At 46.7% G+C, this 13,052-nt stretch overlaps 1 protein-coding gene across 1 annotated transcript in view; it reads right to left on the minus strand.

Annotated features, from left to right (window-relative positions):
* Positions 1 to 13,052, minus strand: part of PNPLA2 (patatin like domain 2, triacylglycerol lipase) — a 31,393-nt gene continuing 18,341 nt past the window's right edge. The window contains exons 4-9 of the mRNA XM_072864477.1: positions 9,821 to 10,030; positions 8,823 to 8,883; positions 7,735 to 7,902; positions 7,151 to 7,283; positions 6,316 to 6,438; positions 1 to 5,466 (exon numbers count right to left, since the gene is read on the minus strand). Of these exons, the coding sequence (XP_072720578.1) occupies positions 5,202 to 5,466; positions 6,316 to 6,438; positions 7,151 to 7,283; positions 7,735 to 7,902; positions 8,823 to 8,883; positions 9,821 to 10,030 (960 nt within the window). The 3' untranslated portion in view covers positions 1 to 5,201. The remainder of the gene's footprint in view (positions 5,467 to 6,315; positions 6,439 to 7,150; positions 7,284 to 7,734; positions 7,903 to 8,822; positions 8,884 to 9,820; positions 10,031 to 13,052) is intronic.

Genomic DNA, 13,052 nt, shown 5'->3' on the forward strand with positions numbered 1-13,052 from the left:
TATTAGAAGGTATATTTCTGCCAAAATAAATAGTTACATTTTCTTCAGCAAAACATTAGAAAAAAGAAACAGGAGAAAAAAAAAGCATCAACAATTTAATACTGAACTTTTAAAGTGACTGTGAACACTACTTAGTGACATTGCTGTGTAAATACATGACTTGCATATGCTACTGCTGGTCTAGTTGCTGCTCTGACATCAGCAATTTCCACAGGATCTCCACGTGCATTGTGTGCTTAAAGGTCTTCTCAAACTTGGTGACAGCAGCAGAGTCCCGGGACACATTTAGCTCAAAGAGCTGCTTTAGATACTGTTTTCCAGAGCAAGAGAAAACCCCAGAAGAAAAAGGTTTTTATTTCAAAGTTACACTTCTTCTGTTTGGAACTAGAGGCTTCCCCTCCCTGTGCAGGAAGGCTGATGTGGATCCACGCAGTGAGATGGATGCAGTTAGAGACTGTCCTAGTGGAGCTGCCTACAGATTGGAAACAGAGCCATGTCCCACAGGTAGGCTGGACAGGGGAAGGAGAGAGGAGAGGGGAACAAGTACTGCTGCATTCAGAAAGGCAGACACTGCAGGGACACAGAGGGCAGGCAGGCCAGAGTCCACTGTAAAGGCACAGGGCATGTTTGGCACAAATGAACTGGCTGACATGGCAGCCAGGTGAGGTGGTCCATTCTCTCATTGATTTAAGGGGAAGAAGGAAACAAAGCTTGAAAAAACAGTCAGCAAGGCCCTCTGACTTTGGCAACGCTCAGCCCTGCCACCCACCACATCTAGCATGTGTTTAGCACAAATGGACCCCTAAGGGAAACACGCACACATGGAGTTTCAGCTACTTCTCCCACAACCGCTTTGGCGAAAGTGAGAGCTCTTCTCAGAAGAAGGAGTGAATTACTAGATTAATTTTTTAAAATGGACAAAAACACTGGGGAATATACAATAAGTACTAGGGGCACCCCAGTGCTGGCAGACAGCAGACGCTCTTTTATCCTCTGGTCTGAGTGTTGCAGATACACAGCCCTCCAAGAAGTCATGAGAAAACAATTCCTAGGTCCTATAGACAGTAGTCAGAAGTGAAGTATTTTCTCCTACCCCTTGAAAATCAGCTTGCAACAGTATTCATAGTAGGGCAGACAGCAAACCAAACCCAACATACCACACACGCATTGTGGCTTACAGAGCATGCCACAGATACAGACTGTTGTGCACAACATAAAACAGCTCTACAGTGTAGTACAGGTTAGGGGCTGATTAGATGCACAAGAAGTTCATCTTAGCCTTGTTAAAAGCAGCAAGTAGTATCTGTCTCACAGGAAGGAGAGAAAAAAAAAGTGGATTCCTGCATGCACAGACCCTTACGTTAAACAGTGGAAACAACACTGGTTGGGACTCTTGCAAAGTTCAAGTGAATGCTATAAGGACAATTGGACATGGACTGCAAGATGAACTTTTGGTCCAGGAACCTGACCTCTCAACCACCACATACAGGAGAGCAGACAGGCCCTGGCAACTACCCACTGGGCTGCCCAGCCACAAATTTTGCTGAAGAACGGACGACTCACTGCTACAGATGATTACCTTGTTCCTGTGAACCTGACAAGCGTAGGTTAATCAGCGGCTCTGTCCAGAAAATAACGCATGCCATGAGGTACAGGTAGAACAAAGGCTTGAAGAATTCCAGTTAGCACTACCACAATAAACCCTTCCAGGTCCAACCCAGAGCCTATCAAGAGGTTTCCAAGGATTTCAGAGAAGTGGAGTCTGATCTAGACAAGGCAGCACTGCATAACAAAAAGCTATTCTTCAAAAGCAGCCACAGCCCTTTTTCTGCATCAGTAGGCTAGATCTTCCCTACTTTCTTCATTCTTTGCAATCTGTGATGAATGAACAGCAAGAATTTCAAGCAAATGCATGAAACTTCTCTTAAGGAAAAGGAGGGAAGTTTGGGGTATTTTTGACAGATCTGCAGTTCCTTTATCAGAGCTTAAATCTATAAAGCCAACAAGCTATCACACAACAGCCACTGCATCACTTTGGAAATAAAACACAGGCAAAGAAAGCGTTAATACGGAGTGGTGCTTTCCCAGTATCTGTTCATACCCTGCAAATTAGCATAGGGAAAACAGGAGTTTCCTCCCTCAAGAGTTAGACCTTTATATTTAAAGCCAGGCTTTGGTTTGTGGTTACAGTTTGAAGTGTACAAAAGCTTCTCTTTGAGAGGTTAATATACTAAACGACAGATGAGGTGAAACACAGAATGAAAATCAGGCCTTTTACCAGGCACAGAGGTTAGTCTGTTGAAATACACCGACCAGAACCAGCAAGCCTTCTGGATCAGAGCACTGGAAGACAGTCGCACCAGCTCAGTCGGTTCTGAAGCAAGAGGAGAACAGGAGATCCAGGGGATATGGGTGCCAAGCTGCCATTTCTTAGTGCACTCTGTTGCCAAGAGAATTTTGTTTCATAGTTTAGTGGTTTACATAATCACTCAGTGGTTTTACCAGTCCAGGAAGAATGGATTAAAAAAAAAAAATAGTTGCATCATTTTCTCCACCCATATATTAACACAAACAAGGCAGAGTCAAAAGGGCAGCAGCTTCTAAGCACAAGATTTTCCTCTTTCCAGCTTTGCCCCTCACAGATGCATTGCTTCTGGATGAAATGCCCTCATTTCTTGACACTAAATATCTATATGTTCTTGCCAATTGGTCTGTGTGCATTAGGGACAAGAGATATGCATTTGGCAAACTAAGCAGCCGTGCATGTGCCGTTCCCCCAAAGAAGGTAGCCCAAAGCAGTGGAAGAAAATAAATCCCACAGCAAACCACAAAATAAACACCTTTTCTCAATTCCAATTTTAATCAAATTCATTCTGCTCCCACTGACTGACAGTAGCTTGTTGCTGGTTCACTTTGATTAGAGTTATATTCATCTAGTGGTAAGCTTTTTCCGCAGGCTTTAGACAATCACAAGATTGACTTGTTTTATAATCCAGTGTTCCAATTCTGGTTTCAGAACCCTCCAGTTTTTTCTCTTCCCATAGGGACTTCCCTGTTCCTTAATTGTGTTAACTAAGTGAACCTTAAGACTAAATCTGACTGCATAAGTGCAGGGGTGCTTCATAAGCTATGCAGGCCCTTGTGTTACATAGGTAGGTTACATCCAGGAAGGGCAGCAGGGTGATACTCTTAAGTCACACGTTCATATTTGCACTGGTGTCTCCCAGACAGTCGGTTAGCACCACAGCTGCCCAGTCTATTGCCTCACAGCTTGCAATGGCCACTGCAGAAAAGTCTTGATGCTTATCACAGTCTCCACCACAAACACTCAAACCCATGCCCAGTGCACAATTGTGCTGGTAGGAAACAGCACCCACCACCTCACCCTGCTTGTGCCTCTCCACATTGTGTCACCTCTCCACATTGCTTGTGCAGATGCGACTGAGCAGATTCACTACTTTCTCCAGCTATTAGTAGAACTTCTGGGGTTATTTTCCCTTTCTAAATCAAAGGTGCAAAAGAGTCTACTATAAATCACTATTCCACCTATAGGCTATGTAATCAGCTTCAGATACCCTGTTCTGCTCCCCAGCAAAGAGAGCATGTGTTTGCTTTGGCGAGTTGCATACTGTTTGTGCTAGGAGAGGTAGAAGACGCCTCATGCAGCTAGGCACGCTGCAGGAAAAGATACCAGGAGCTGGTTTTGTGTCATAGTGCGAGGACTTAAGATTAAGTACATGCAATCCCCACAGGAAGCCATGTCTCACGCTGTGAGGGACAGAGTGTTCATGCTTCTGCACAGCAAGTCACAACCAGACCACCACTGAGAAGGCAGTACCTTACAAGGCAGAGTCCTGCCCTGCTACAGACCCACTAGTTCTGGTCTTTTAAGGGACAAGACAAATGTAGCCAGTTCCAAGCGGGCTGCATGTGCACCAACACTCCTAACTTCACTTCTGCTTCTCATTCTCCTGCTATTGCCAGCTGCAGAGCTGTACCTGTGAGCCACAATGTGAGACAGGCAAGCTGTGAGGCTGGTATAGCTACAAGCCTACATCCTTCTGAACCCAAAGCCTCAATGTCCAAACTCTTTGAGCAATAGAGTCAAGCCCCAGTTTGGCAGGAGATCCCTTCTGTATCACCCACTTGGAACTTCCTTCAGTTGTATGGTCCCTTAAGGGGCAAAGCCCGACCCCTGGTCAGAGGCAACCACTTCCCCAGCACTTGCTGTGACACTCCACCACAAGCCTCTCAAAAATAACATGCCCTGCACAATCTCACCTTCCTACAAGCATTTCACATTGCTTCAGCTTCTAAGCTGATCCCGAGACAGTCAGGCTGAGCTTTTCCTGGACAACCCCATACTAATTCCATTCACAGTGACAGGAATGGGTCTCAAATTTAATGTGTTTCCCTGGAAAAAAAAAATCTGTCTAAATTACTTCTTTAAAATATGCTCATTGACTTACTTAACACTCAGAGCTCAAGCTGCAGAAGTTCCATAAGGACAAAAATCAAAATGGGAGAGACCATGACAACATGAATCAGGGTGAATACATAACTTTTCTACATTTCTGAAGTCCCAGTGCAGTCTGCAGCTGGGCCAGCTCTGGCTTCCAGTGGGGATGCAGTTAAGGGACAGAGGAAAGAACATGGCTTCAGCAAAGAAAAAAGTCAAGAGGAGATTTGGAAGCCATGAGAAAAATTGGTTTGGCAAAAGGCTACTTCATCTTTCAGTAGCACAAAGACCTAAGGGATGATTTAAGAAATTATTTAAGATGATTTAAGAAAAAACAAGACTCATGCTCTAAAAAACAAAAGGAAGCTAAAAGCTGTATGAACTTGAGAGCGTCATCTACGTCCTGATTATTTGGCGGTAAAAAGCCAACAGCAATTCAAAGTGCATTATTTGGGAAAGCCCAGCTGGGTCAGCATCAGCCTGGCCACGGGCAATGGCCAGGCCTCAACACAAGTCTAGAGCAAGGTATCAGCCCATGTGTGCCTTTAAACACAAGAGATCCCTTGCCTGGCCCAGCTGGCAACAAATGGCTACAATCAGTTCCACCAGTCTCCATCCTGGGGAAATCCCCCTTGCAGCATATTCAGGAGCACAGGGCAGCCCTGCTGCTGAGGGATGAGACTGGTCCCACCCTATGTCTGCTCCCCTTCCCACCCACCCTCATCCTCTCACAGCAGCAGGCTCAGAAGAGTGGCAGGCACTCTTTTGCACAGTCTAGAGATGGAAGCTTTATCTGAAACCCTTCCCGAGGGAAGAGGGAGGCCTGCATGTCAACATTGATGCAGAGTAAACCCAGCATAAGCTGGCGCTGGTACTCCTCCCACTTCATCATGACATCAGACAGGGAACGGTTGCTTCTCATCCACATAGGCAGTGCCTCACCACAAGCCGATGCGGAAGAAATTGGCAGGCTCTGGGGCCCTCCAAGCTCGAGGTGATAGTAAAGCCTGAAAGGCAAACACATGCAAAGAATCAGTACATGGGAAGACTTGAGCAGGTCACCAGACCAGAGCTCCAGAACCATAGAGCTGTTTTGTTCTACCACTGACTGCATGATCTTAGTCAGAAGTCTCTGTGTGTGCCCATTTTCCCCCCTCACATCACTTGATTATTCAGACCATGAACTCTTGTGGATAAGAATCACCCCCTTGTACTAGGATCTGAATCACAGCTGGGACCCTACCGTAATACACAGTTTTCTATCCTCATCCAAGCAACACAGTCTTGCCTCAGCCTCAAGCCATGGCCTACTGCAGGGAGTTCAGTTCAGAAGCACAGGCACACACACAGACCCAAAGCACTCTGTCTCATTTGGAAACCCTCTGGTGTTTCCTGGCCACCCTAGTGCCTCCTCCACCCTAAACCAGGCCTAGATCTCGAGGCAGAAAAGGTAATTTGAATGCAAGTACCCCTTGGAAGGAACTTTTAGGGGACCCTGGGCTAGCAAAAGCCACAGAGACAAGCACCTCTGCCTTCTACAGGGAGTATGGAATAAGCTAGCATATTGTTTTAATTAGACCTACATCTTCTGTCCTATTGCTATAGTAACAGCTTCATTACAGGGTCTGCCTTGTAATGGGAAGAAGGAAGGACACCATGTGCTGAGTCTATCCCAACAGTTAATGAAGCCAAGAGACCATAGACCAGGTTTGCATTTTAGGTTGGGTAGTAAATCCTTCTGGTCAATTTGTGCCTTACTTGCTTTGAACCAATGGAGCAGAGTCTGCAGAAGTCAAAGGTGGAAGGGGAAATGGAGGGCTTGTCCAGAATAGTGCTGTGGAGGAAAGCAGCCATACCTGGCTGAAAGATGGCTGCCCAGTTTCTTCTTGGCTTTCTTCACAATATAGTTGCAGATTTCAGTCATCTGCTCCCTCATCCATCTAATATCCTCAGGGATATCTGGGAGCCACTCCAGCAACCTGGGAAGAGACAGGAGACAACCATTATTTGGGCCACAAAGAATAGGATGGAAATAACACCAGTTTTGCCTCCTATCAATGGTTACTCATTATTTTTTAGTGACAAATGCAGTAAGAGCCATTTACACTACCATTCACAGAATTAAAGGGGAGAAACTGTGAAGGACAAGAACAGCCCAGAACTTATTATTTACATTTTGTGTCTGCACTTTCCATATTTTTCATCCATTTTGAGATTTGAAAAATGTTTTTCCCTAAGCCTTTCTATTGCAAACTATCTCCCTCCAGAAACTTTTCATAGGGTACTTTGTACTAAGAACAAGTCTGACAGACCTGTCTTCCCAGCCATGTAAGTGTAGAGCTGGAAATGGCTGGAACTACCCCTTGCTCCAGAGGGGAACCACCTCTTGTGGGGTTCCTACTTTCATCCCTGCACTCCCAGTTCAGAAGTCTCTCTCCAGGCTCCAAAATTTATCACCATTTTCTAGGGCAAGTTCCAGCACACAGCCATCTTCCTTCAAGCTGGAATTATTGGCTGTAGCTAAATGACACATGAAGGCAGGAATTTTTTTTTTCATATGTCTGGTAAGTGGCAGGAACTCTTTCCTCTTAAAGAGGATTCTGCTCTCTGTTCATGCATGCTCCACCACCTACATCAAATGCTTGGTTGCACTGGGAAGAAAACCACTGAGGGAACCAGTTGAAGGCCTACCTGACAGTGAAGGAAACTGCAGACTCCAGAGGCAGCATATAGGGGACCATCATTGCTGTGGCCACACGTATAGGCAGCATGTTAGTGATGCCAGTCAAGAAACTTCTTCTTTCAGCACAAGCCTCCAGAAGAGCTGAAGACAGAAGAGAACATGGCTGAATCCCCCCAGTGGGACTATTCCTTTCCTTGCCATACCCCAGAAGTTACCCAGCCTGATGTCTCCCCTCTCCACCTTCCACTTTGTAAGGAATTCTTGCTCAGGGTAGTAATTCTCTGAGCACAGCTGAGACCAGCAGCTTTTAGCTTTATCAGACTCCCAAAGGAGTGAGCATCAAGATCCCCTCCTCTCCTTACCATGCAGAACATTGTCAGATGAGTTACCCCCTCCCAATCCAGCCTCCACAGGGTAAGTAGCCACAACTTTATCTAAGAGTCCCCAACTCCATCTAACCATCAGCGGGTGCCAGTTCAATCCCTGGGTATGGCCAAGCCCACCCACAAGCAATACCCACATCCCAATAACCCTCTGAAGTGGACCAGGCAGCACAGGAAGATTGCCTGGGCTCTCTCCCTTTGGATCATACCTTGGTTCAGTCTGGGAGGCAAGTGTTCGAAGATGTGCTCTTCAACAACAGCAAGGGCAGTATTGTCCTCTAGCTGGTCCTCAGCTTCTGTTTCTTCCTCTTTTTTCTTCTCTGAGGGGGCTTCTATGGCAAGGAGATGACGGGCAGGACTTGGACGATGAAGGAGACCTGAGATGAGAAGTCATACCGTAAGGATGATACAAACTAGCTCCCCTGCCTTGCCTGGCCTTTAGAGTGTTAGCCCTCACTTCACCCTAACCCCCCCTCAGACAGACATCATACCCAGCCTCTTTAGCTTACATCTAGTGTAATGCTTACCACAATGAGTTAGAAACCTTGCTGCTTCAAGATCATCTTCTCTTTCCCCACCAGAAATTCTAATATTTGCCCTTTAAGTACTGCAGGGTGCTGTTGGGCAGTGTTTTGTTGCTATAATCTGCCAGTCACCAATCTTGCAGGTAAGGTTTCCCTCCTGCAGCTTAATCCACAAACACAGCTGCAGGACTGCTCTTATCCCAGTAAGGTACACATCACAAACAAATATGCTTGAGCTGCTATAAACTGACACTAGGTGGCATCAAACACTCAACCTGTTAGAACAGTTGGAGGCTCCTTGTTGGTTGCCCGAAGAAGAGTGAAACAGTAGTGTCAAACTGCCAGGTGCTGGGGGCTGCTGAGGGCATGCCTGCACTCTGCACTGCTATGCCACATTAGACATACCCTAGCTGCACATAAAAAGGAGCAGGATATCTGCAGGAGGTCTAAGTGGCACTGGTGCCTAACAACTGTGTTGGTGTAGCACTGAGCATGTGCTAAGTAGCTTCAACACCCAGGTGTGCCAAAGTCACTGCTCTGGTTAGTGGTTAAAGTCCTTCTGCATTGCACTGGAAAGGTGTCCACTCCACCTCTGTTTCCTGAAGTGCTAAAATAGACTTATTAATGGAAATTCCATGTTCCAATATCTGAAGCACAGCTCAATCCTGCCCTTACACCTTTCATATGCACCATTGGCTATCCTCAAAACCAAGCCACCAAGCCTGGCACAGAAAAGGCAAGTCAGTGCACCCTACAAACACCCAGTGCCTTACCATTCTTCTTCAGGAAGTGCAGTGCATCCCGATAGCCCTGCTTGCACATATCCCGCAGTACCTGTGGGCAGAGGAAGGCCAGAGCAAGTCGTTTGGAGATTGTCTGCCTGAGCCCAGCAAACACCCAGCTCAACGCTGGCTTTAGAGGAATTCTCCTGACTCCTGAGCTACCCCAAGGACAAGTTTCATCCTTGCCAGCTCTTCCTAGGTTTTGACCAGGAATGGGAGGTATAACATGAATACATTGGATATGGGAATCACAGGATAAATCAGATTGGAAGGGACATCTGGAATCCTACCTAAGTACAGGCTTACAGTTGCAGCCACCTCATTTTCCCATCTAGAGCTGATGCTGCTGTGTGCAGCCTTCAGCAAGTCACTCTGACAAGCAGCCCAGAATACTTCCCAGCAGATGCCAGGGAGGGCCACTGCATTTGCAGATAAAGCCAGCTAAGGCTAGAGAGGGAGCAAGGAAAAACTTGTCCAAGTAATTCAGCACATGAATGCATGCTTATTATGCCCAAATGCCAGGGCTATCTGAGGCTGCATTTGCTCAGAAGCATGCAAAGCTGTTTGCAGTGCCACCTGCTCTACTGGCGCTTTTTAGGAGATAGTCACTGGCTTCAGGGTGGCAGCTCCATCCCGACCTTAAAAAATTCAAGAGCACATTGGCTCCAATAGCTGATACATCCTTGTTTACAAGTGAGCCTGACTTCCTGGCAAACACCACTCTAGAGAGCGCCACATGGGAATACTTTCCAAGCAACTGCTACCACCTAAATTCCAGATGTCCCAGCAGCAAAAGAAAATCAAGCGACCTATACAACCTTGTGCAGATGGTCAAGGTTTGCCAAGTCACTGGGTTGATAATGTCAAGGTTAAAAAACAGACAAACAAGAGATACAAAACTAACAGTGTCTGGAATCTTCTGCTAAAGTGCACAGTATAGCCAGTGCCTATCTACTGTCCCCAAGTTCTGGTGCTGTCAGGATACTCACTTGTGGCTCTGGAGGAAACAGGGCCTTTGAGAGGCGGTAGAGGTTGCGAAGGTTGAACTGGATGCTTGTATTGGTGACTCTCAGCTCATGCATGTTTGTGGAACTGTCCCGTGGACAGATATCACTCTCTCCTGAAAACGGAGACACTGTGATTGTGTTCTTCAGCTCATATCGTGGCAAGTTGTCAGAAATCCCCCCATCAACGTATCTCTGAAATCAAGACAAATTAAGCACTCTTCATTCTCATAACTCAAACGGCTTTTTTACTCTGTGTCCCTGTTCATATTTGTGCCAAGAATTTGGGAAGAGTATGGAGTACATCCACCAGCACTGCAGGAGTCAAAACCAGTGATAGCATAGCTATGTTGTCTATAATATCCTTTTGCTATGTGTCTTTCTTCCTATGGTCAAGTGTGTTGGTCACAAGTGTTCAATGAGAAAGGCATATTCACTTGTGTGGCTGCTGACTTACATCCCCCATGGGGTTTGACTGCTGTCCAATTAAATAATATGACACACCAACAACCACCTGCAGTGCAAATTAGCACTGATCTAAGCTGTCACACCGTGACATTGTGCCATTTTTCACTTGAGTTGAAAACAAGCTCAGGCACGGGTCCCCACTGGTGGACTGAGAGTAAACTAAGAGTTAAACTAAGAGTAAAACCAGCTGATTTGTTGCTAGCAGGCTTATCAAGCAGCAATCCCAACACATGCATACACATTTGGAATCTACTTGCTGTGGTGTGGTAATAGTGTACAAGGGACTTGGGTTTTGCTCCTAACAGGCACTCTCTTATCAGGGAGTGTTCTGTACATATATACCATAAATACATTTGTGTTACCCTTGCAGGAAGGACAACCCCAGTAGCATGTACTCAATTCAAAGTATTCTTTGAAGTACCATAATTGCACAAGGAGCTGAGCAAGATAATCCCTACCACAGGCCTCTGGCAGAGCAAGCAACATGCAGAAGATAAAAGGAAGGGGATGCTGGTCAAGCCAAAAGAGCAGGAAGTTTGAGACCTTTGCAGAGTAACAACTCAAGCTCTTGTGAACCTCAGTCACAGAAGACTCCTGCTGATTTTGTACCAGGGTTGATCCTGCCATTTGCTGCCTGGAACCCTTCCCTTTGGATGGGTTAAACGCAAACCATCATCAGGAGCTATACAGCCCTGTGAGCAGCAGCTGTAACATCTTTCAGCTCTGCTGGGTGAGGAGCTGAGCTGGCAGAGGCTGAAAACAAGCAGAGCATGGAAATGCTGATTGGAAGAGGAGGTACTGTGTCATGCTTTGCCTCGTCTCACAGGTAGACTGACCACTGACATTGGCCTTTTGCTGCACAACGCCTAGGAAGATGCCGGCTGCTTTGCCTGGAGGGTGCTCTTTGTTCTCTCTTGCTGTGGGTGGCAGACAGGCAGACACCTCTTCAAGCAGCTCCTCTGAGCCTGGGGAACAGTTCATAGGCTCTCAGGCTGAAAGCAATCAAATTCAGCTATAGGAATCCAGCTCCCATCAAGGCAACAGGGTCAGGGTGGACTGCACAGGAGGTTTCTTGGGGGCAAACTAAACCTCGGGGCTACTCTGCTTACAGCCTACAGGTTCAAGGGAGATGGCTTGTGATTACAGTTGTAGGCTACAGCAGCACTACCTCATAGTGCAGGGCATTTCATCCTCATGTCAGGTGCCAAAAAAGAGTTCAACACTCGCCCCCCTTTTAAAGTGGGCATCAGTTTTCCCTAAGCCAAAAGCAACCATAGCAGACTGTCATTGTCATCATCTCCCCAAAGCCGCTCCACTGAAAGCCAGACAAGGCACAGCTATAGCTGGAGATGCCTGGCTGACTCCCTCTGCATGGATGAGACCATGACAGGCTGAGGGGGAAGAGGACAGAGCAAAGCAGGCAGCACAGTGGCAGACACCCACTTCATTTAAAAAAAGATGGAGCTGTGTTTTGGCCACTTAGATAAGACAACACTAGTTTTGCGGTAAGGATGCAGAAACAAACGTTTCCCTGAGGGTGGCAGCATGAGTGAACGGATGCCATTAGAAAGAAGGCTTAACTACAATATGGCTGACAGGCAAAGCCTTCTCACTGCATGGAAATCTAGGAATAAACATGCAGACCCCGCTTCTCGGGTCCACCATTCCCCAAGCAATGCCGATTACCATTCCTTACTCAGGATCAGCTGCCACTTCTTTGGATTTGCCTGAACCTCCAGCAACCCAAGACTAACGACTCTCCAACCTCCTGCAAAGCCTGTAACAGCACAGAGCCATGGGCTGGAGCCCCCCAGCTGCCTGCGCGTGTGAGCAGCAGCAGCTTTTGGGGACTGGGGCGAACTCTGGGATGCCCGGTTCCATTCCCTTATCGTGTCCTCCCCCTCACTCCCATAAACTGACAACTAGCTTTTTGACCCTTGTTAGAGGTTCATCTCACCCATGTGCCACAGACAGTTCACAGCTAGCATGTGTGTTGACAGGTAAGTTATTGACCCTTCCATTTCTCAGTATTTGAGAAATTCTTTTTTTTTTTTTCCTCTCCCCACCCATCCTCATCATCCACCCCATGAGTCTACCAGAGCTCAGAGAAGCGAACACTGAAAAATATGAAGAGGAAGGCAGAATATGAATTTTGCACCTTGCAGACAATCATATTGCCTTGAAAACTGGTCCTCATGCCAGGCCTGTAAGTCTGTCCTGTGGCAAATACAGTCATCACAGGCACACTAGGAACCATGCAGTCCTGTTTCAAAGCCTTTCCCCAGGCTCATACCCAACCTAATTTAACCTTTCCCCCTTCAGAGACAGAGAGAGTCATGATTTTCTGGGGAAGAGGTAGGAATTGATTTCCTCATCTCATATATTCACTCCCCACCTTTCCCCGTGAGGAATCTTGACATGAAAAGTCATCCCTCAGTGTGCCAGGGCGGCTGCACCTTCCAGAAACCCTGATGTTGTACACGGTTTTGGAATTTTGAGATTTTGCCTGATCCACACTGACCTCAACTAGTCCCACAGAGTTGTCAGGCAAGAGTCACTGTTATGCTCCCACCAGCTGTGGGACAAAAACCCTGCCTGCAGCTGTAGAGCAAATGCCAAACCATTACTGATTCTGTCACTTCTCTGAAGGGCTGGACATTGGACATTTCTTCTAGGTCATTTCCCTGCCCAACATACTTGCACAAGACAAAACCAGCCAAGTTGTATATTATGCAGGAGCAAAACTGTC

Source organism: Ciconia boyciana, chromosome 6 (genome assembly GCF_034638445.1).
Source record: "Ciconia boyciana chromosome 6, ASM3463844v1, whole genome shotgun sequence".
In the NCBI taxonomy this organism is placed as follows: Eukaryota; Metazoa; Chordata; class Aves; order Ciconiiformes; family Ciconiidae; genus Ciconia; species Ciconia boyciana.